This window comes from Salmo salar, chromosome 20, assembly GCF_965601325.2.
Source record: "Salmo salar chromosome 20, fSalSal1, whole genome shotgun sequence".
NCBI lineage: Eukaryota > Metazoa > Chordata > Actinopteri > Salmoniformes > Salmonidae > Salmo > Salmo salar.
This window is the reverse complement of record NC_138310.1, coordinates 82,074,984-82,099,983: the sequence shown is the minus strand read 5'-3', so window position 1 is coordinate 82,099,983 and position 25,000 is coordinate 82,074,984. Positions and strand designations below refer to the sequence as shown.

At 43.7% G+C, this 25,000-nt stretch overlaps 1 protein-coding gene across 4 annotated transcripts in view; it reads right to left on the bottom strand.

The window, feature by feature from the left end:
- The window catches only part of LOC106581426 (cGMP-dependent 3',5'-cyclic phosphodiesterase), a 288,424-nt gene that overhangs the window by 71,665 nt on the left and 191,759 nt on the right, over nucleotides 1-25,000 (bottom strand). For all 4 annotated transcript variants that reach the window (XM_045704010.2, XM_045704013.2, XM_045704012.2 and 1 more), the window contains 2 exons: nucleotides 4,327-4,416; nucleotides 2,769-2,857 (listed from right to left, as the gene is read on the bottom strand). In XM_045704010.2, the coding sequence (XP_045559966.2) occupies nucleotides 2,769-2,857; nucleotides 4,327-4,416 (179 nt within the window). The remainder of the gene's footprint in view (nucleotides 1-2,768; nucleotides 2,858-4,326; nucleotides 4,417-25,000) is intronic.

Sequence of the window (25,000 nt, the reverse complement as noted above, 5' to 3'; positions counted from 1 at the left end):
ACTGCGACCTGTATGCTCTCGTTGGCTGGCCCTCGCTTCATACTCGTCGCCAAACCCACTGGCTCCAGGTCATCTACAAGACCCTGCTAGTTAAAGTCCCCCCTTATCTCCACTCACTGGTCACCATAGCAGCACCCACCTGTAGCACGCGCTCCAGCAGGTATATCTCTCTGGTCACCCCCAAAGCCAATTCCTCCTTTGGCCGTCTCTCCTTCCAGTTCTCTGCTGCCAATGACTGGAACGAACTACAAAAATCTCTAAAACTGGAGACACTTATCTCCCTCACTAGCTTTAAGCACCAGCTGTCAGAGCAGCTCACAGATCACTGCACCTGTACATAGCCCATCTATAATTTAGCCCAAACAACTACCTCTTCCCCTACTGTATTTATTTATTTATTTATTTTGCTCCTTTGCACCCCATTATTTCTACTTCGCACTTTCTTCCACTACAAATCTACCATTCCAGTGTTTTACTTGCTATATTGTATTAACTTTGCCACCATGGCCTTTTTTGCCTTTACCTCCCTTATCTCACCTCATTTGCTCACATTGTATATAGACTTATTTTTCTACTGTATTATTGACTGTAGGTTTGTTTTACTCCATGTGTAACTCTGTGTTGTTGTATGTGTCAAACTGCTTTGCTTTATCTTGGCCAGGTCGCAATTGTAAATGAGAACTTGTTCTCAACTTGCATACCTGGTTAAATAAAGGTGAAATAAAAATAAATAAAAAGGATATTCTGTCTCCTAATCTGACATTTACCACACAAACATCTGTTACACATGGACTCACACACTGAGGGTTTCATACTACATGGACTCACACACTGAGGGTTTCATACTACATGGACTCACACACAGAGGGTTTCATACCACAGGGACTCACACACTGAGGGTTTCATACTACATGGACTCACACACTGAGGGTTTCATACTACATGGACTCACACACAGAGGGTTTCATACCACAGGGACTCACACACTGAGGGTTTCATACTACATGGACTCACACACTGAGGGTTTCATACTACAGGGACTCACACACAGAGGGTTTCATACTACATGGACTCACATACTGAGGGTTTCATACCACATGGACTCACACACAGAGGGTTTCATACTACATGGACTCACACACAGAGGGTTTCATACTACATGGACTCACACACAGAGGGTTTCATACCACATGGACTCACACACTGAGGGTTTCATACTACATGGACTCACACACTGAGGGTTTCATACTACATGGACTCACACACTGAGGGTTTCATACCACAGGGACTCACACACAGAGGGTTTCATACCACATGGACTCACACACTGAGGGTTTCATACTACATGGACTCACACACTGAGGGTTTCATACTACATGGACTCACACACAGAGGGTTTCATACTACATGGACTCACACACTGAGGGTTTCATACTACATGGACTCACACACTGAGGGTTTCATACTACAGGGACTCACACACAGAGGGTTTCATACCACAGGGACTCACACACTGAGGGTTTCATACCACATGAACTCACACACTGAGGGTTTCATACCACAGGGACTCACACACAGAGGGTTTCATACCACATGGACTCACACACTGAGGGTTTCATACTACATGGACTCACACACTGAGGGTTTCATACCACAGGGACTCACACACAGAGGGTTTCATACCACATGGACTCACACACAGAGGGTTTCATACCACATGGACTCACACACAGAGGGTTTCATACCACATGGACTCACACACAGAGGGTTTCATACCACAGGGACTCACACACTGAGGGTTTCATACCACAGGGACTCACACACAGAGGGTTTCATACCACAGGGACTCACACACTGAGGGTTTCATACCACAGGGACTCACACACAGAGGGTTTCATACCACAGGGACTCACACACTGAGGGTTTCATACCACAGGGACTCACACACTGAGGGTTTCATACCACAGGGACTCACACACAGAGGGTTTCATACCACAGGGACTCACACACAGAGGGTTTCATACCACATGGACTCACACACAGAGGGTTTCATACTACACGGACTCACACACAGAGAGTTTCATACCACAGGGACTCACACACAGAGGGTTTCATACCACATGGACTCACACACAGAGGGTTTCATACTACATGGACTCACACACAGAGGGTTTCATACTACAGGGACTCACACACAGAGGGTTTCATACCACAGGGACTCACACACAGAGGGTTTCATACCACATGGACTCACACACAGAGGGTTTCATACCACATGGACTCACACACTGAGGGTTTCATACTACATGGACTCACACACAGAGGGTTTCATACCACAGGGACTCACACACAGAGGGTTTCATACCACAGGGACTCACACACTGAGGGTTTCATACTACATGGACTCACACACAGAGGGTTTCATACCACAGGGACTCACACACTGAGGGTTTCATACAACAGGGACTCACACACAGAGGGTTTCATACCACATGGACTCACACACTGAGGGTTTCATACTACATGGACTCACACACAGAGGGTTTCATACCACAGGGACTCACACACTGAGGGTTTCATACCACATGGACTCACACACAGAGGGTTTCATACCACAGGGACTCACACACTGAGGGTTTCATACTACATGGACTCACACACTGAGGGTTTCATACTACATGGACTCACACACAGAGGGTTTCATACTACAGGGACTCACACACAGAGGGTTTCATACCACATGGACTCACATACTGAGGGTTTCATACCTGATCTTCCCCTCCTTTGGTAGCTCATGGCTTGGGTCGTCACACTGCAGCCTCGAGTCTCCCTCCAGCACGTACACACACACACACTCCTGTAAGACAACACACACATCAGAAGTCTCCCTCCAGCACGTACACACACACACACTCCTGTAAGACAACACACACATCAGAAGTCTCCCTCCAGCACGTACACACACACACACTCCTGTAAGACAACACACACATCAGAAGTCTCCCTCCAGCACGTACACACACCCATACTCCTGTAAGACAACACACACATCAGAAGCAAAGGTAGCATGGGGTGCGGGGCCATGGGTGCGACCGCCCCCTGTTCCTACAGATAATAAAACCCATTTTAGAACTATGATATAGCTTATCAAAAACCATAAACCAAAGAAAAAACATGATTTAACACTATATAAATTGGCTAAATGTATTTATAATATGATATTTAATATGATTTCATTAAATACTGAAATTGGTCTGAGCTGGTGTTAATTTTATAAAGTAATGTGCAGTAGAGCTGTGTCTGTTGCTATACCTCCTTCAGTGTCCCCTGGACTGATACCGGTGGCCCCACTGCTGGCTGTCTGCAGCTGGGAGGGACCAGGTTCTTCAAAATGATTACTCATTTATTTATTTAGTGAGTTTGTTAGTTTTAAACTACTTTTGGTATCTTACTAACAGCCTAATTAATTCAGTACCAAATCGCCATAAAAATATTTTGTCCGGAAAATTATTATAAAATAATCCAAAGTTAACCAAGCCTTTTTAACGTTTGTAGTTAATGGCCAAGAGGCTAAAGGCCATTACTGAACATGCAACTAGGCCACTGTAATGAAGCAGCCAATATAAAACAACATTGAAAAAAATTACCTAAAATCCAATTAGCGGGAAAAGTTTGTTCTAAATCGCAACTGATGCCAGCGGGTACATGTGACAGAGGTGGAAATCTAATTGGAATGTAAAGATGCAACAACTAGAATGGGTTGCTAATATTACTAAGGATTTGGCCTTTGGCTTCTGCACAACCATATAAAGTTGATATGAAAACCAATAGAACAGGAGAGAAATGCTGGGTTCAATGGCATATGAGGAAGTCTTGAGAAACATGGATAAAATTCTGACGTGAGACTGTGAGAGGTTGTTGGATATTGCGCTCAAACTAGGCTCTGTATGCGGTGTGCGTGTGATAAATAGCCTAAAACAGGTCTACGTGACAAACTAACCAAAATACACAGTTTAACTCCACAAAATTATGCAAATGAACCTACAGATCGATAAGCATGACTGGGAAAATGTATTTTCGGCAGCTAACCGTTAACATCCCTAGAGATGATGTGTGCTTATGATAGGCCATGTCAGCTATTCATTCTGTTTCATTATTCGGTCAGAAGGGAGAAGCCACACCCCTCTGACACTAGCTCTGCCCCTGTCACTCATACTGAACATACACACCTATATGTAAATGACAATACAATGGTGCAGTTTTGAGGAACGGCTGCTTGACCCCTCCCAAAAAACAACACTACCCAGCAGCCCTGTGTGTACGTACCACGTTGGGCAGTAGCCCCTGTGCGGTTTCTCTGAGAGCATCTCGGAGTGAGCGCACATCAACAACTGCTGCCAGCCGCAGTAAAGCATCCTGGGAAGAAACAGAAACAACAAGAGTTACACACAGAAACAGCAGAATGCTTTATGACACGACACCATCAGTTTATATGAGGGAACAGACACCATCACTTTATTTAGAGGGAACAGAGACACCATCACTTTATTTAGAGGGAACAGAGACACCATACAGTTTATATGAGGGAACAGAGACACCATCACTTTATTTAGAGGGAACAGAGACACCATACAGTTTATATAGAGGGAACAGAGACACCATACAGTTTATATGAGGGAACAGAGACACCATCACTTTATTTAGAGGGAACAGAGACACCATCACTTTATTTAGAGGGAACAGAGACACCATACAGTTTATATGAGGGAACAGAGACACCATACAGTTTATTTAGAGGGAACAGAGACACCATACAGTTTATATGAGGGAACAGAGACACCATACAGTTTATATGAGGGAACAGAGACACCATACAGTTTATATGAGGGAACAGTAGACACCATCACTTTATTTAGAGGGAACAGAGACACCATACAGTTTATATGAGGGAACAGTAGACACCATCACTTTATTTAGAGGGAACAGAGACACCATACAGTTTATATGAGGGAACAGTAGACACCATCACTTTATTTAGAGGGAACAGAGACACCATCACTTTATTTAGAGGGAACAGAGACACCATACAGTTTATATGAGGGAACAGTAGACACCATCACTTTATTTAGAGGGAACAGAGACACCATACAGTTTATATGAGGGAACAGAGACACCATACAGTTTATATAGAGGGAACAGAGACACCATACAGTTTATATAGAGGGAACAGAGACACCATACAGTTTATATGAGGGAACAGAGACACCATACAGTTTATATGAGGGAACAGAGACACCATACAGTTTATATGAGGGAACAGAGACACCATACAGTTTATATAGAGGGAACAGAGACACCATACAGTTTATATGAGGGAACAGAGACACCATACAGTTTATATAGAGGGAACAGAGACACCATACAGTTTATATAGAGGGAACAGAGACACCATCACTTTATTTAGAGGGAACAGAGACACCATACAGTTTATATGAGGGAACAGAGACACCATACAGTTTATATGAGGGAACAGAGACACCATACAGTTTATATGAGGGAACAGAGACACCATCACTTTATTTAGAGGGAACAGAGACACCATACAGTTTATATGAGGGAACAGACACCATACAGTTTATATGAGGGAACAGAGACACCATACAGTTTATATGAGGGAACAGTGTGTGTGTGTGTGTGTGTGTGTGTGTGTGTGTGTGTGTGTGTGTGTGTGTGTGTGTGTGTGTGTGTGTGTGTGTGTGTGTGTGTGTGGTGTGTGTGTGTGTGTGTGTGTGTGTGTCTGTGTGGGACTGACTTTGAGTGGCACATCCCTTGGAGACACACACACATACACTCACACACAGCTAAGTCAGTGGGTGTATGATTGGCTGAATAACCAGGGGAAATCAATCACCTCGTATCGATCTGCAAAGCGATTGCCACACACTCACACCTAAAACTAAGCAGATTCAACTGGACTGCCCACATACACACATTTGATCTAAAGTTCCATTGACTGTGCTGCTTTTAAAGCGTGGCTGCCCCTCAGCCATGACCTCCATCAGGTTGCCTCATGTTTTAGGGAGAGGGGCTGGGGTTTTAGGGAGAGGGGCTGGGGTTTTAGGGAGAGGGGCTGGGGTTTTAGGGAGAGGGGCTGGGGCTGGGGCTGGGGTTTTAGGGAGAGGGGCTGGGGTTTTAGGGAGAGGGGCTGGGGTTTTAGAGAGAGGGGCTGGGGTTTTAGGGAGAGGGATGAGGAAACATTAAGAACACCTGCTCTTTTCATGACTTAGTCTAACCAGGTGATTCCAGGTGAAACCTATGATCCCTTATTGATGTCACTTGTTAAATCCACTTCAATCAGTATAGACGAAGGGGAGGAGACCGGTTAAAGAAGGATTTTTAAGCCTTGAGACAATTTAGACATGGATTGTGCATGTGTACCATTCAGAGGGTGAATGGCCAAGACAGAAAATGTAAGTGCCTTTGAACGGGGTATGGTACTAGGTGCCAGGTGCACCGGTTTGTGTCAAGAACTGCAACGCTGCTGGGTTTTTCATGCTCAACAGTTTTCCGTGTGTATCAAAAATGTTCCACCACCCAAAGGACATCCAGCCAACTTGACACAACTGTGGGAAGCATTGGAGTCAACATGGCATGGGCTTTCCACACCTTGTAGAGTTCCTGCCCTGATGAACTGAGGCTGTTCTGAGGGCAAAAGGGGCTGCAGCTCAATATTAGGAAGATGCTCCTAATGTTTTGTAAACTCAGTGTAGATGTGAAAGCATAAATAACAAACTCTAATAATCGCTATGACAACATGATATTGTGACAGGTATGGAATGCAACAATAGTGAGTGGATGGCTTCATGTTGAACATACATGACTGTAACTGGTGCAGTGTAGAGGTGAAAGATAAATGACTGTAACTGGTGCAGTGTAGAGGTGAAAGATAAATGACTGTAACTGGTGCAGTGTAGAGGTGAAAGATAAATGACTGTAACTCTGGTGCAGTGTAGAGGTGAAAGATAAATGACTGTAACTGGTGCAGTGTAGAGGTGAAAGATAAATGACTAACTCTGGTGCAGTGTAGAGGTGAAAGATAAATGACTGTAACTGGTGCAGTGTAGAGGTGAAAGATAAATGACTGTAACTGATGCAGTGTAGAGGTGAAAGATAAATGACTAACTCTGGTGCAGTGTAGAGGTGAAAGATAAATGACTGTAACTCTGGTGCAGTGTAGTGGTGAAAGACAAATGACTGTAACTGATGCAGTGTAGAGGTGAAAGATAAATGACTGTAACTCTGGTGCAGTGTAGTGGTGAAAGATAAATGACTGTAACTCTGGTGCAGTGTAGAGGTGAAAGATAAATGACTGTAACTGGTGCAGTGTAGACGTGAAAGATAAATGACTGTAACTGGTGCAGTGTAGAGGTGAAAGATAAATGACTGTAACTGGTGCAGTGTAGAGGTGAAAGATAAATGACTGTAAATGGTGCAGTGTAGAGGTGAAAGATAAATGACTGTACCTGGTGCAGTGTAGAGGTGAAAGATAAATGACCAACTCTGGTGCAGTGTAGAGGTGAAAGATAAATGACTAACTCTGGTGCAGTGTAGAGGTGAAAGATAAATGACTGTAACTCTGGTGCAGTGTAGAGGTGAAAGATAAATGACTGTAACTGGTGCAGTGTAGAGGTGAACGATAAATTACTAACTCTGGTGCAGTGTAGAGGTGAAAGATAAATGACTGTAACTGGTGCAGTGTAGAGGTGAAAGATAAATGACTGTAACTGATGCAGTGTAGAGGTGAAAGATAAATGACTGTAACTGGTGCAGTGTAGAGGTGAAAGATAAATGACTGTAACTGATGCAGTGTAGAGGTGAAAGATAAATGACTAACTCTGGTGCAGTGTAGAGGTGAAAGATAAATGACTGTAACTGATGCAGTGTAGAGGTGAAAGATAAATGACTAACTCTGGTGCAGTGTAGAGGTGAAAGATAAATGACTGTAACTGGTGCAGTGTAGAGGTGAAAGATAAATGACTGTAACTGGTGCAGTGTAGAGGTGAAAGATAAATGACTGTAACTGGTGCAGTGTAGAGGTGAAAGATAAATGACTGTAACTGGTGCAGTGTAGAGGTGAAAGATAAATGACCAACTCTGGTGCAGTGTAGAGGTGAAAGATACATGTAGTTCTAAAGTACTAGGGGTCATACTCTACAGCCAGATTAGACAGTAGCGACACATTATTATTCTGTAAAAAGAGAGAGAACGGGGGAGGAAAAGAGCGATGGAGAAAGACAAACACAGATAAAGAGAGAGGGAGGGTGTTTAATTATTCTGATCACTGGCGCCCTTCAAATGTCAGAGCACTCAGTGTGATTAATATAGCTCGATGAGAGGACAACAGGGGAGAGACAGGTAAGGGGAGAGGGAGAGGGCGAACGGGAAGGATGGAACGAAGGAGGGAGGGGAAAGAGAGAGAGGGATTCGAGAGGGGAGGTAGAGATGGTTAAATAAGGTAGGTAAAGAAGGAGGGGAGAAAAAGAGAAGAGGTGAGAGAGGAGAAGGGAGAGAGGGAAAGAAGAGTCAGTTGGTCTGGAGGCTCAGAACACCTGCTCTACAAATCACTACTCCAACCAAATGATAAAACACTAATTCCACCTGCTTCCCTATTGTAGTGTGTGAATAGTGCACATCCGTACGCATCAAATCACATTTTATTTGTTACATTCTTTGTAAACAACAGGTGTAGACTAACAGTGAAATGCTTGAAGTGCATGTCAATCAATCAAATGTATTTATCAAGCCCTTTTTACATCAGCAGATGTCACAAAGTGTTTATACAGAGACCCAGCCTAAAACCCCAAACAGAAAGCAATGCAGGTGTAGTAGCACGGTGGCTAGAAGAAAAACTCCCTAGAAAGGCAGGAACCTAGGAAAAAACCTTGAGAGGAACCAGGCTCTGAGGCATGGCCAGTTGTAACGAGTGCGCTGAGAGTCGGGAAGCAAGTTCAGGGAGTGAGTGTTTTAATAAATAAAATAAACAAGGAACAGGAAATACAAACAATGCACCGACATGAAAACAGAGTCAATAACACCTAAGGAAAGAACCAAGGGGACTGACAGATATAGGGAAGATAATCAAGGAGGAGTCCAGGTGAGTGTCATGAGGCGCTGGTGCGTGAGACAATGGTGACAGGTGTGCAGGATAACCAGCAACCTGATGACCTAGAGGCTGGAGAGGGAGCACACGTGACACCAGTCCTCTTCTGGCTGTGCTGGGTGGAGATTATAACAGTGCATGGCCAAGATGTTCAAACGTTCAGAGATGACCAGCAGGGTCAAATAATAATAATCACAGTGGTTGTAGAGGGTGCAACAGGTCAGCACCTCAGGAGTAAATGTCAGTTGGCTTTTCATAGTCAAGCATTCAGAGTTCGAGACAGCAGGTGTGGTAGAGGAAAGGAGTAGAAAACAGCAGGTCTGGGATAAGGTAGCACATCCAGTGAACATAGTCGCAGGCAGAACAGTTGAAACTGGAGAAGCAGCACAACCAGGTGGACTGGGGACAGCAAGGAGTCGTCAGGCCATGTAGTCCTGAGGCATGATCCTAGGGCTCATGATCCTAGTCCTGAGGCATAATCCTAGGTTGAGACAGGAAGGGTCGGGAGACACTGTGGCCCAGTCCGACGATACCCCCGGACAGGGCCAACCAGGCAGGATATAAAGACTTAAAAGTCGAGACAGAGTCTACGTTTCTCACATGGATAGGCAGACAATTCATTAAAAACGGAGCTCTATAGGAGAAAGCCCTGCCTCTAGCTGTTTGCTTAGAAATTCTAGGGACAATAAGGAGGCCTGTGTCTTGTGACCGTAGCATACGTGTAGGTATGTAGGTATGTAGGTATGTACGGCAGGGTCCAGAGGGAGACCAAAAGAGAGATCAGGGTCCAGAGTAACGCCGAGGTCCATCACAGTTTTATTTGAGACAACTGTACATCCATCAAGATTAATTGTCAGATCCAACAGAATATCTCTTTGTTTCTTGGGAGTTTAAAAGTAAAACATTTGCCACCATCCACTTCCTTATGTCTGAATCACAGGCTTCCAGGGTGGAAATATTGGGGATTCACCATGTTTCATGGAAATGTACAGCTGTGTATCGTCCGCATAGCAGTGTAAGTTAACATTATGTTTCCGAATGACATCACCAAGAGGTAAAATATATAGTTAAAACAATAGTGGTCCTAAAACGGAACCTTGAGGAACACAGTTGATTTGTCAGAGGGCAAACCATCCACAGAGACGAACTGATATCTTTCCGACAGATAAAATCTAAACCAGGCAAGAACTTGTCCATGTAGATAAATTAGGGTTTTCAATCTCTCCAAAATAATGTGGTGCTCGATGGTGTCAAAAGCAGCTCTAAGGTCTAGGTGCACGAGGACAGATGCGGAACCTTGGTCTGACACCAATGAAAGGTCATTTACCACCTCCACGAGTCTCAGTGCTATGATGGGGTCTAAAACCAGACTGAAGCGTTTCGTATACATTATTTCTCTTCAGGAAGGCAGTGAGTTGCTGTGCAACTTCTTTTTCTAAAATGTTTCAGAGGAATGGGAGATTCGAGATATGCCAATCGTTTTTTACATTTCTGGGTCAAGGATTCCCTTTTTCAAGAGAGGCTTTATTACTGCCACATTTAGTGAGTTTGGTACACATCCGGTGGATAGGGAGTCATTTATTATGTTGAACATAGGAGGGCCAAGCACAGGAAGCAGCTCTTTCTGTAGTTTAGTTGGAAAATGGTCCAGTATGCAGCTTGAAGGTTTAGAGGCCATGACTATTTTCATGAATGTGTCAAGAGATATAGATTAAAAAACTTGAGTGCCTCCATTGATCCTAGGTCCTGGCAGTGTTGTGCAGACTCAGGACAACTGAGCTTTGGAGGAATACACCGATTCAAAGGAGTCCATAATTTTGTTTATCATGATCATGATCTTTTCATCGTAGAAGTTCATGAATTCATCACTGCTGAAGTGGAAGCCATCCTCTCTTGGGGAATGCTGCTTTTTAGTTAGCTTTGCGATAGTATCAAAAATACATTTTGGATTGTTCTTATTCTCCTCAATTAGGTTGGAAAAATAGGATGATCGAGCAGCTATGAGGGCTCTTCGATATTGCACTGTACTGTCTTTCCAAGCTAGTCGGAAGACTTCCAGTTTGGTGGAGCGCCACTTCCGTTCCAATTGTCTGGTAGCTTTCTTTGGAGCTCGAGTGTTTTCTGTATACCAGGGAGCTAGTTTCTTGTGACAAATGTTTTTTTGTTTTTAGGGGTGCGACTGCATCTCGGGTATTACGCAAGGCTACATTTAGTTCCTCAGTTAGGTGGTTAACTGATTTTTGTACTCCATGTCATTGGGTAGGTGGAGGGAGTCTGGAAGGGCATCTAGGAATCTCTGGGTTGTCCGAGAATTTATAGCACGGCTTTTGATGATCTTTGGTTGGGGTCTAAGCAGATTATTTGTTGCAATTGCAAACGTAATAAAATGGTGGTCCAATAGTCCAGGATTATGAAGATTTTTTTTTAGATTCAAAATATTTATTCCACCGGACAAAACTAGGTCCAGGATATGACTGTGGCAGTGAGTAGGTCTGGAGACATGTTGGACAAAACCCACTGAGTCGAAAACCTTTTGGAGTGGGTCTGTGGACTTTTCCATGTGAATATTAAAGTCACCAAAAATTGGAATATTAACTGCCATGACTACAAGGTCTGATAGGAATTCAGGGAACTCAGTGAGGAACGCTGTATACGACCCAGAAGGCCTGTAAACAGTAGCTATAAAAAGTGATTGAGTAGGCTGCATAGATTTCATGACTAGAAGCTGAAAAGACGAAATTGCAGTCATTGTTTTAATGAATGTCAGCAACACCTCCGCCTTAGTGGGATGCGCGGGGGATATGGTCACTAAGTGTAACCAGGAGGTGAGGCCTCATTTAACACAGTAAATTCATCAGGCTTAAGCCATGTTTCAGTCAGGCCAATCACATCAAGGCTATGATCAGTGATTAGTTCATTGACTATAACTGCCTTGGAAGTGAGGGATCTAACATTAAGTAGCCCTATTTTGAGATGTGAGGTATCACAATCTCTTTCAATAATGGTAGGAATGGAGGAGGTCTTTATTCCAGTGAGATTGCTAAGGCGAACACTGCCATGTTTAGTTTTGCCCGACCTAGATCGAGGCACAGACACGGTCTCAATGAGGATTGCTGAGCTGTCTACACTGATAATGCTAGTGGTAGACTCCACTAAACTGGCAGGCTGGCTAACAGCCTGCTGCCTGGTCTGCACCCTATCTCATTGTGGAGCTAGAGGAGTTAGAGCCCTGTCTATGTTCATAGATAAGATGAGAGCACCCTTCCAGCTAGGATGGAGTTTGTCACACCTCAGCATCCCAGGCTTGGTCCTGTTTGTGGATGAGTCACAGAAAGAGGGCCAATTATATTCAAATTCTATATTTTGGGAGGGGCAGGTTCCAACCAGCAATTGAGGTCGCGAGACTCTGCTGTAGAGCTCATCACTTCCCCTAACAGCAGTATGTGTGTGTTGGGGAGAAAGAGAAGAAGCTGAGTATATCCATAAATTATACTACTTTTAAGCTGGATTTTAGTTGTCCCACAATGAACCAGGAGTCTGCCATGCTGCCATTTCAGATTACCCAAAACTCTGAGCGTTTAACATTAAAGATGTATTGTGTGCGTGCGTGCGTGTGTGTGTGCGTTAGTGCTGAGCGATGAATGCTTTTTGAGGTCGGTTCGATTCGATTATTAAAAAATATTCACCGTTTTTGATTTCGGTTTCAAATTTTTCTGCCTAAGTATGCTGCAGAGCTGTTTGACAAAATACTTTCACTTGTTTCAGAAACTGTCTCTGTCCCTCTTGTCGTTGTGTTGTGTACATTCCTCTTTCGAGCAGTCTGTGTGGTCTGTGTGTATCTAACCTAACGTATCAGGCGTAAAAGTGTATACGTACAGAGATCTGTATATAATGACGAGACGCTCATGTCTCCGCCCTAACAATGGGAGTCGGGCCAATGGCGGGAAGGCAGGCAACAAGTTTAGCACAAAAATAAGCCCACAGAAACGCAATTAGTGTCACGTCCTGACCAGTATAGGGGTTATTTGTTTTTGTAGTTTGGTCAGGACGTGGCAGGGGGTGTTTGGTTTGTGTGGTTCGGGGTGTGTGTCTATGTAGAGGGGTGTTTGATTTATGTATTCCGGGGTTTTTGGGCACTGTTCTATGTTCGTGTATTTCTATGTTCTGTCTAGTCTAGTCTATTTCTATGTTTAGTTTATTGGGGTTGGACCTTCAATTGGAAGCAGCTGGTTATCGTTGCTTCTGATTGAAGGTCCTATAATTAGGAATTTGTTTTCATGTTTTTTTTGTGGGAGATCGTGCTGTGTATAGCTTTGTGCCTTACTGGCCTGTTATTCGTCGTTGTGTTTTTTTTGTGTATGTGTTTGTTTTGGTTTACCTTCTTTGTCCTTAATAAAAAGAAGATGAGTGCACATATTCCTGCTGCGTTTTGGTCATCTCTACCCAACGACAACCGTGACAGAATCTCCCACCAAACACGGACCAAGCAGCGGAGGAAGGAGCAACAGGTGGACTGTCGGGAGTTTTGGACCTGGGAGGAGATCCTGGCCGGAGAGGGTCCATGGAGGATGTCTGGTGAGGACTGGGAACGCTACTGGGGAACACGGCTGGCTAGGAAGCCGGAGAGGCAGCCCCAAGATTTTTTTTGGGGGGGGCAAACGGGTAGTTTGGCTAGGCCAGGCAGTAGACCTAAGCCAGCTCCCTGTGCTTTTTATGGGGAATGTATGGAGTGGAGAGCGCCGAGGTATGCGGAAGTGCGCACGATCTCGCCCATACGCACGCATAGTCCGGTGCGAGTGATCCCAGCCCCTCGCAATTGCCGTGCTAGAGTGGGCATCCAGCCTGGAAGGAGGATGCCTGCGCAGCGCATCTGGCCACCAGTGCGCCTCCTAGGTCCAGGCTACCCTACGCCTGCTCTACGCACGGCGACCATCAGGCCCCTGCACAGCCCAGTTCGCCCTGTGCCAGCACTTCGCTCGTGCAGGGCTACAAGTTCCATCCAGCCAGGACGGGTTGTGCAGGAGGTGCGATCGAGACCACCAGTGCGCCTCCACGGCCCGGTATATCCAGTACCAGCACCACGCACCAGGCCTCCAGTGCATCAGCCCAGTCCAATTCAGCCTGTTCCCACTCCTCCCACTAGCCTTAAAGTGCGTGTCTCCAGTCTGATACCTCCACTACCAGCCCCACGCACTAGGCTTCCAGTGCGTCAGCCCAGTCCCGAGCTTCCGACGACAGTACTCCGTCCAGAGTGTCCGAAGACAGTGCCCCGTCCAGAGTGTCCAACGACAGTGCCCCGTCCAGAGTGTCCAACGACAGTGCCCCGTCCAGAGTGTCCGGCGACAGTGCCCCGTCCAGAGTGTCCAACGACAGTGCCCCGTCCAGAGTGTCCGGCGACAGTGCCCCGTCCAGAGTGTCCGACGACAGTGCCCCGTCCAGAGTGTCCGGCGACAGTGCCCCGTCCAGAGTGTCCGGCGACAGTTCCCCGTCCAGAGTATCCAGCGACAGTGTATAGTCCGGAACCGAGTGAGACGGCCTCCAGTCCGGAACCGATTGAGACGGCCTACAGTCCGGAACCGATTGAGACGGCCTACAGTCCGGAACTGAGTGAGTCTGCCTACAGTCCGGAACTGAGTGAGTCTGCCTACAGTCCGGAACTGAGTGAGACGGCCTACAGTCAGGAACCGATTGAGTCTGCCTACAGTCTGGAACTGAGTGAGTCTGCCTACAGTCCGGAACCGAGTGAGTCGGCCTGCAGTCTGGAGCTCCCGGAGTCAGCCTACAGTCTGGAGCTCCCAGAGGACAGTCCAGGGTCTGTAGTGACTGGCCTTCGGCAAAGGTTTTCAGTGGGGGTGGACTGGTCAGGGAGGGGACTAAGACCTGAGCCACCTCCACTGTAGGAGGTTTGGGGAGGGGGGGTGTATGCACGAGTGCCGTCGGCGACGGCAGCCACCCTCCCTTCCCTCCCTTTAGTTTAGGGGATTTATTTTTATTTTTGTTTTGGGGTGATTTTTGTTTTATTTGTGTGAGGTGCATCCAGGGTATGCACCTTTGGGGGGGGGGGGGGGGTACTGTCACGTCCTGACCAGTATAGGGGTTATTTGTTTTTGTAGTTTGGTCAGGATGTGGCAGGGGGTGTTTGGTTTGTGTGGTTCGGGGTGTGTGTCTATGTAGAGGGGTGTTTGATTTATGTATTCCGGGGTTTTTGGGCACTGTTCTATGTTCGTGTATTTCTATGTTCTGTCTAGTCTAGTCTATTTCTATGTTTAGTTTATTGGGGTTGGACCTTCAATTGGAAGCAGCTGGTTATCGTTGCTTCTGATTGAAGGTCCTATAATTAGGAATTTGTTTTCATGTTTTTTTTGTGGGAGATTGTGCTGTGTATAGCTTTGTGCCTTACTGGCCTGTTATTCGTCGTTGTGTTTTTTTTGTGTATGTGTTTGTTTTGGTTTACCTTCTTTGTCCTTAATAAAAAGAAGATGAGTTCACATATTCCTGCTGCGTTTTGGTCATCTCTACCCTATGACAACCGTGACAGTTAGCTTATTTTGGATGGATTTTGGCAAGAATGAAACCTCTCGCTTCGCCTTTTCCTCTCTGATCCGTCTTTGTCCGAAAAAAACAGGTGCAATGGCTTATGGTCATTGTAGTTAATTACCATGTTTCTTGCGCTGAACTAGGTTAATGAAAACTACAACTTCCTCCAGCCCTGCGTCCCACATAGTTCTTGACTTCTGTTGTGAACTATTTAATTTCTCTCTAAAGAAATACTGCATTGGGCTGTCAAAAAACCAGAACTAAATGGAATTCAAGTATTTGAACCGAAGTCGGATAATTAGTTGTGTAATAACTGAAAATATGAAATGTTGGTTAATCGCTCAGTACTAGTGTGCGTACATGCGTGCATGGGCATTACTATAGCAGATGGAACTATAGCAGGTTCATGATGAGGAAAGATGCAATAGAAATATGAAAACCTAGAGCAGCTACCTGACAATAGAAATATGAAAACATAGAGCAGCTACCTGACAATAGAAATATGAAAACCTAGAGCAGCTAACAGACAATAGAAATATGAAAACCTAGAGCAGCTACCTGACAATAGAAATATGAAAACCTAGAGCAGCTAACGGACAATAGAAATATGAAAACCTAGAGCAGCTACTGGACAATAGAAATATGAAAGCCGAGAGCAGCTACCTGACAATAGAAATATGAAAACCTAGAGCAGCTAACGGACAATAGAAATATGAAAACCTAGAGCAGCTACTGGACAATAGAAATATGAAAGCCGAGAGCAGCTACCTGACAATAGAAATATGAAAACCTAGAGCAGCAACCTGACAATAGAAATATGAAAACCTAGAGCAGCTACCTGACAATAGAAATATGAAAACCTAGAGCAGCTACCTGACAATAGAAATATGAAAACCTAGAGCAGCTAACGGACAATAGAAATATGAAAACCTAGAGCAGCTACCTGACAATAGAAATATGAAAACCTAGAGCAGCTACCTGACAATAGAAATATGTAAACCTAGAGCAGCTACCTGACATTTACTGAGCCATATGTTCTGCTAACCCCCTCCCCCGAAGTAAATACACACACCGTCATGCGCACACACACAATGATACACACACACATACACACACACACACACACACACACACACACACACACAATGATACACACACCGTCATGCGCACACACACACAATGGCGCGCACACACATACACACACACATAGACTCATATTTCTCTCTCACATGCACACACACACACACATCTGTAAATATATTGACACATGCATGCACATATTTACACTAACTGTAGGCTGCTGTAACTCTGGGAGACAGACACAGGAACAGGTTATGTATTGACAGGCATGTTGGGACTATACGCAGGGAGGGAGGGAGGGAGGGTCAGTTCTATAGCTACAGTACAGCATGTCTCCCCCAGGCACCAGGCTCTGAGCAGCTTATTACATATGATTAAATAGGATTAGATATGATGAAATATGATCACTCAATCAACCTGTAAGAAACCCTCTGTAATGAACCTGGATCTGTGCCAGCCTGTGAGTGTGTGTGTGTGTGTGTGTGTGTGTGTGTGTGTGTGTGTGTGTGTGTGTGTGTGTGTGTGTGTGTGTGTGTGTGTGTGTGTGTGTGTGTGTGTGTGTGTGTGTGTTTGTGTGTGTGTGTGTGTGTGTGTGTGTTGCTTGAGAAGGCTCTCTATGTCTGGAGATCTTAATGAACCTTGTACATTCCCCACCGTAACTCTCCCTCACCCAGAACCTTGTCATTACCATAACCCCTGCATTACCATAACCCCCTCTTTACCATAACACCCACATTACCATAACACCCTCATTACCATACCACCATCATTACCATAACACCTGTATTACCATAACACCATCGTTACCATAACACCATCATTACCATAATACCCTCATTACCATACCACCATCATTACCATACCACCTGCATTACCATAACACCATCATTACCATAACACCCTCATTACCATAACACCCTCATTACCATAACACCCATATTACCATAACACCATCATTACCATACCACCATCATTACCATAATACCGGCATTACCATAACACCATCATTACCATAACACCATCATTACCATAATACCTGCATTTCCATAACACCATCATTACCATAACACCATCATTACCACAACACCCCCATTACCATAACACCCCCATTACCATACCACCATCATTACCATAACACCCGCATTACCATAACACCATCATTTCCATAACACCATCATTTCCATAACACCATCATTACCATAACACCATCATTACCACAACACCCCCATTACCATAACACCCCCATTACCATACAACCATCATTACCATAACACCCTCATTACCATAACACCCTCATTACCATAACACCTGCATTACCATAACACCATCATTTCCATAGCACCATCATTACCATAACACCCTCATTACCATAACACCCTCATTACCATACCACCCTCATTACCACAACACCCCCATTACCATAACACCCCATTACCATACCACCATCATTACCATAACACACGCATTACCATAACACCATCATTTCCATAACACCATCATTACCGTAACACCCTCATTACCATAACACCATCATTACCATAACACCATCATTTCCATAACACCATCATTACCATAACACCCGCATTACCATAACACCCTCATTAACATAACATTCTCATTACCATAACACCATCATTACCATAACACCCTCATTACCATAACACCATCATTACCATAACACCCATATTACCATAACACCATCATTACCATAATACCTGCATTACCATACCACCATAATTACCATAACACCATCATTACCATAATACCTGCATTACCATAACACCATCATTACCATAACACCATCATTACCACCACACCCCCATTACCATAACACCCCCATTACCATACCACCATCATTACCATAACACCCTCATTACCATAACACCCTCATTACCATTACTCCCTCATTACCATACCACCATCATTACTTAACACCACCATTACCATAGTACACGCATTACCATAACACCATCATTACCATAATACCCACATTACCATAACACCATCATTACATAACACCATCATCACCATAACAACCGTATTACCATAACACCATCATTACCATAATACCATCATTACCATACCATCCTCACTACCATAACACCATCATTACCATAATACCCTCATTACCATAACACCATCATTACCACACCACCTGCATTACCATAACACCCGTATTACCATAACACCATCATTACCATAATACCCTCATTACCATACCACCATCATTACCATACCACCTGCATTACCATAACACCATCATTACCATAACACCATCATTACCATAATACCCTCATTACCATAACACCATCATTACCATACCACCTGCATTACCATAACACTCTCTTTACCATAATTCTGTCATTCCACAGGGAAAGAAATGTCAGGTGCATTTAAGGGAACGGAGTAAACTCTCTTTCTTTCTTTCAACACATAAACACACACAAATAAAAAGGTACATTGAGCAGAGTGGGCTGGTTGGTGAAGCTGTGGTCCTGGCTGTTATTCCAACAGAGCCATATCTCCAGTAGCACACAAACACTGGAGACACATGCACTGTAGAATACAGCCAGACCTGAGAGACCAGTGACACACACACTCACGTACAAACACACACACACACTAGTGACGTGGAGGTTGACACAGTCCCCGCAGTTATATCCACGGGGTGGATGGATTTAGGGTCATTCAATATTGTGTGGCTAAAGGGCGGGTGGGTGGCGGGCCGGTTGAATAAAGAAAACAATACCTTAAAAAATCCATACATTTTATTATTTTGTGTCATTTATAAAAACTAAGCAAAAAAAGAAATGTCTTCTCACTGTCAACTAAGTTCATTTTCAGCAAACTTAACATGTAAATATTTGTATGAACATAAGATTCAACAACTGAGACATAAACTGAACAAGTTCCACAGACATGTGACTAACAGAAATTGAATAATGTGTCCCTGAACAAAGGAGGGGGGGGGGTCAAAATCAAAAGTAACAGTCAGTATCTGGTGTGGCCACCAGCTGCATTAAGTACAGCAGTGCATCTCCTCCTCATGGACTGCACCAGATTTGCCAGTTCTTGCTGTGAGATGTTACCCCACTCTTCCACCTAAGGCACCTGAAAGTTCCTGGACATTTCTGGGAGGAATGGCCGTAGCATTCACCCTCCAATCCAACAGGTCCCAGACGTGCTCAATGGGATTGAGATCCTGGCTCTTCGCTGGCCATGGCAGAACACTGACATTCCTGTCTTGCAGGAAATCACGCACAGAATGGGCAGTATAGCTGGTGGCATTGTTATGCTGGAGGGTCATGTCAGGAGGAGCCTGCAGGAAGGGTACCACATGAGGTAGGAGGATGTCTTCCCTGTAACACACAGCATTGAGATTGCCTGCAATGACAACAAGCTCAGTCCAATGATGCTGTGACACACCACCCCAGACCATGACGGAGCCTCCACCTCCAAATCGATCCCGCTCCAGAGTACAGGCCTCGGTGTAACGCTCATTCCTTCGACGATAAACGCAAATCCGACCATCACCCCTGGTGAGACAAAACCGCGACTCATCAGTGAAGAGCACTTTTTGCCAGTCCTGTCTGGTCCAGCGACGGTGGGTTTGTGCCCATAGGCGACGTTGTTGCCGGTGATGTCTGGTGAGGACCTGCCTTACAACAGGCCTACAAGCCCTCAGTCCAGCCTCTCTCAACAGTTTTTAAACCCTTTACAATGAAGATCTGTGAAGTTATTTGGATTTTTACGAATTATCTTTGAAGGAGAGGGTCCTGAAAAAGGGAAGTTTCTTTTTTTGCTGAGTTTAGTCTACATTGAGGTTTTTCTTTCATTATTTTAGGCTATGTGGTATTATTGCATACAGTGCATTCAGAAAGTATTCAGACCCCTTGACTTTTTCCACATTTTGTTTTACTTTACAGGCTTATTCTAAAATGGATTACGTAGTTTTTTCCCCCTCATCAATCTAAACACACTACCTAATAATGACCAGGTTCAAGTCCGGGCTCTGGCTGGGCCACTCAAGGACATTCAGAGACTTGTCCCGAAGCCACTCTTGCGTTGTCTTGGCTGTGTGCTTAGGGTTGTTGCCCTGTTGGAAGGTGAACTTTCACCCCAGTCTGAGGTCCTGAGCAGGTTTTCATCAAGGATCTCTTGTTCATCTTTCCCTTGATCCTGACTACTCTCCCAGTCCCTACCGCTGAAAAACATCCCCACAGCATAATACTGCCACCAACATGCTTCACTGTAGGGATGGTACCAGGTTTCCTTTTTCTCGCTTTGTCATTATGGATTATTTTATTTTTATTTTATTTAATCCATTTTAGAATAAGGCTGTAACGTAACAAAATTTGGAAAAGTCAAGAGGTTTGAATACTTTCCGAATGCACTGTAATCCTAAACTTTCGTGCTTAACTGTGCGCAGCCAAATATCCTACACAACCAATCGCCAAATAATGCTTTTGGCAACAGGCAGAAAACGTTAACATCAATCAACGGAGGCAAAATGGACAATGTCGAAGTTTAATTCAATAAGACAAAAGCTGCAAAAGGAGAGTTGAAAATAAAAAAAGGGAGGGCCAGAAAAGCTGTTTAGTAAAGACTTGTTGAAGTAGTAAAAGAGGATGATAGTAGTACCGGACTTCGTTATGTGTGATCATGTGAGGCGCTATACAAACGATTAGTCACAAGACAGACTTCAAATAGGCCAATGGCATGTCACGGGAACTGTAGCCTACTGTTTAGAGATCATGTGTTGTTTGGATGGGTTCAATGGAAATTGAAATCTGGACGACTAACCAGAATAACCTACAGTTTTTTGGCAAACTCCAAAGTCCTCTGATCATACTAGTCCCGTGCGAATCGACATCCCTGTGTTTGGAGAGAAATATCTGAGTTTTACAGGTGTTGCTCACCGTTTGAGCAATAAAACAATAACTGATTGGATAAATTTAACAAAGTGCTGAGCATAGCCTATATATGAAGGGCCTACATGTATGAACTTCCACAGTGAATGCTTTTGTTTATATGTTTTGTGCGAATTAATTTAACATCGCCAAATGCATCTTAAAAAAATATTGCACCTATTTAATGCAACCCTTGCCGTTAATAGATCACAAAACAGCAGACAAATGTTAAATGTTTGAAACAAATTATCTTTCTCACCCACAGCCTAAAAACGCATATCAATTGCAAGTTCACTGTTTAGCTCACATCTGAATGCTGGGGGGCATTTAGGAATCTTCTAAAATATCCTAATGACACACTTCCTCAATTAAAATATTATGGCAGCACTATACCAAAGATGGTTTGGTATGGTTTAGAAACTTGGGAACCACTCGAGTAATCAGTGTAGCCTGTCATCGCCTGGACTTGTTGAAATATCTTCACACCTAGAAAAAACCCTCCAGGCTTACATCATAACGGAGTATATATATGCGAATATGGCTATAACATTAGTAATAACTCCTGCAGAATTAAGCATTTTTTACAGTAAAATTTGGGAACAGGAGTAGAGAAATCTGATTTATTTCGTTCTGCGTCTTGAGGGAATTAAATGCTGTTACATACGATCTGTAGAGGTGTTGTCTTCTTCATGAAATCATCATAAAAACGCATTTCAACCACAGAAAATCTGCATCCAAGCCGAACTGCAATCTTATCAGAAACGCGCTGAGTCGTTTTTACAACTTTATTTTTCCTTACAACCGGTCAAACTGATGTCATTTGGACATTTTGCACAGAAAATCTTTCCCTTTTGTTGTTGCTTTATTGTATTTTCTCCCCGGTTCCTAAACGTCTTTGCTCCGGGAAAGATGACACAGAAAACTTTACAGATGTCAACTAGATTGAAGCATTCATTCTACTATTTACATTATTTTGTTGAGCAAGGGTTTATTTAGTCTACTAGGGCAACATAGCATTTTCACATTTACATGTTAGTCATTTATCAGATGCTCTAATCAAGAGCGATTTACAACAGTAAGTACATACATTTTAATATAATGACATTTCGTGTAATGACAAAAGATAAACGGCATGTATCTAATTATAGACACGTTGACTTACAAATAGCCTACCAACCAAAATGTTGGAAATTATAAACAGAAACATACAGTTGAAGTCAGAAGTTTACATACACTTAGGTTGGAGTCATTAAAACTCATTTTCAAACCACTCCACAAATTTCTTGTTAACAAACTATAATTTTGGCAAGTCGGTTAGGACATCTACTTTGTGCATGACACAAGTCATTTTACAAACAGATTATTTCACTTATAATTTGCTGTATCACAATTCCAGTGGGTTGACTGTGCCTTTAAACAGCTTGGAAAATTCCAGAAAATTATGTCATGGCTTTAGAAGCTTCTGATAGGCTAATTGACATCATTTGAGTCAATTGGAGGTGTACCTGTGGATGTATTTCAAGGCCTACCTTCAAACTCAGTGCCTCTTTGCTTGACATCATGGGAAAATCAAAAGAAATCAGCCAAGACCTCAGAAAAAAATTGTAGACCTCCACAAGTCTGATTCATCCTTGGGAGCAATTTCCAAATGCCTGAAGGTACCACGTTCATCTGTACAAATAATAGTGCGCAAGTTTAAACACCATGGGACGACGCAGCCATCATACCGCTCAAGAAGGAGACGCGTTCTGTCTCCTAGAGATGAACGTACTTTGGTGCGAAAAGTTCAAATCAATCCCAGAATAACAGCAAAGGATCTTGTGAAGATGCTTGAGGAAACAAGTTCAAAAGTATCAATATCCACAGTAAAACAAGTCCTATACCGACATAACCTGAAAGGCCGCTCAGCAAGGAAGAAGCCACTGCTCCAAAACCGCCATAAAAAAAGCCAGACTACGGTTTGCAACTGCACATGGGGACAAAGATCGTACTTTTTGAGAAATGTCCTCTGGTCTGATGAAACAAAAATAGAACTATTTGGCCATAATGACCATTGTTGTGTTTGGAGGATAAAGGGGGAGGCTTGCAAGCCGAAGAACACCATCCCAACCGTGAAGCACAGGGGTGGCAGCATCATGTTGTGGGGGTGCTTTGCTGCAGGAGGGACTGATGCACTTCACAAAATAGATGGCATCGTGAGGGAGGGAAAATTATGTGGATATATTGAAGCAACATCTCAAGACATCAGTCAGGAAGCTAAAGCTTGGTCGCAAATGGGTCTTCCAAATGGACAATGACCCCAAGCATACTTCCAAAGTTTTGGCAAAATAGCTTAAGGACATCAAAGTCAAGGTATTGGAGTGGCCATCACAAAGGCTTGACCTAAATCCCATAGAAAATGTGTGGGCAGAACTGAAAAAGTGTGTGTGAGAAAGGAGGCCTACAAACCTGACTCAGTTACACCAGCTCTGTCAGGAGGAATGAGCCAAAATTCACCCAACTTGTTGTGGGAATCTTGTGGAAGGCTACCCGAAATGTTAAACAATTTAAAGGCAATGCTACAAAATAATAATTGAGTGTATGTAAACTTCTGACCCACTGGGAATGTGATGAAAGAAATAAAAGCTGAAATAAATCATTCTCTCTGCTATTATTCTGACATTTCACATTCTTAAAATAAAGTGCTGAGTATGTAAACTTCCGACTTCAACTGTATCTAAATCAGGCAAAACAAATTCCTGCACCCCTTGTCAAAAACATTGTTCTGCAGCCAATAGCGCATTTTCACTTCATCACATATACATATAAGTTGGGCGGTTGCGGATGGGTTATTAACAATTGTGGATGGGTGAACAAACAGCTGACCCACGCACCACTAACATACACACACACACACACACACACACACACACACACACACACACACACACACACACACACACACCACACACACACACACACACACACACACACACACACACACACACACACACACACACACACACATCCTAGTATTTTGTTTTTAACACAGTGTGACCATCGGTTTCTGGAGTCATTTGTGTGCCTTTACTTTTTAATCAAACAGCTTAAAGAATCAGACAAGCTCAGTGCATATGTAGTTGATTTTATGCAAACACATAGGATGTGTCTGTCTATATATGGAAAAATAAGTTTAAATATTTCGACCAATCAATTGGTCAAAAGAACAGGACGACTCTCGGTCGACCAATATACACTGCTCAAAAAAATAAAGGGAACACTTAAAAAACACAATGTAACTCCAAGTCAATCACACTTCTGTGAAATCAAACTG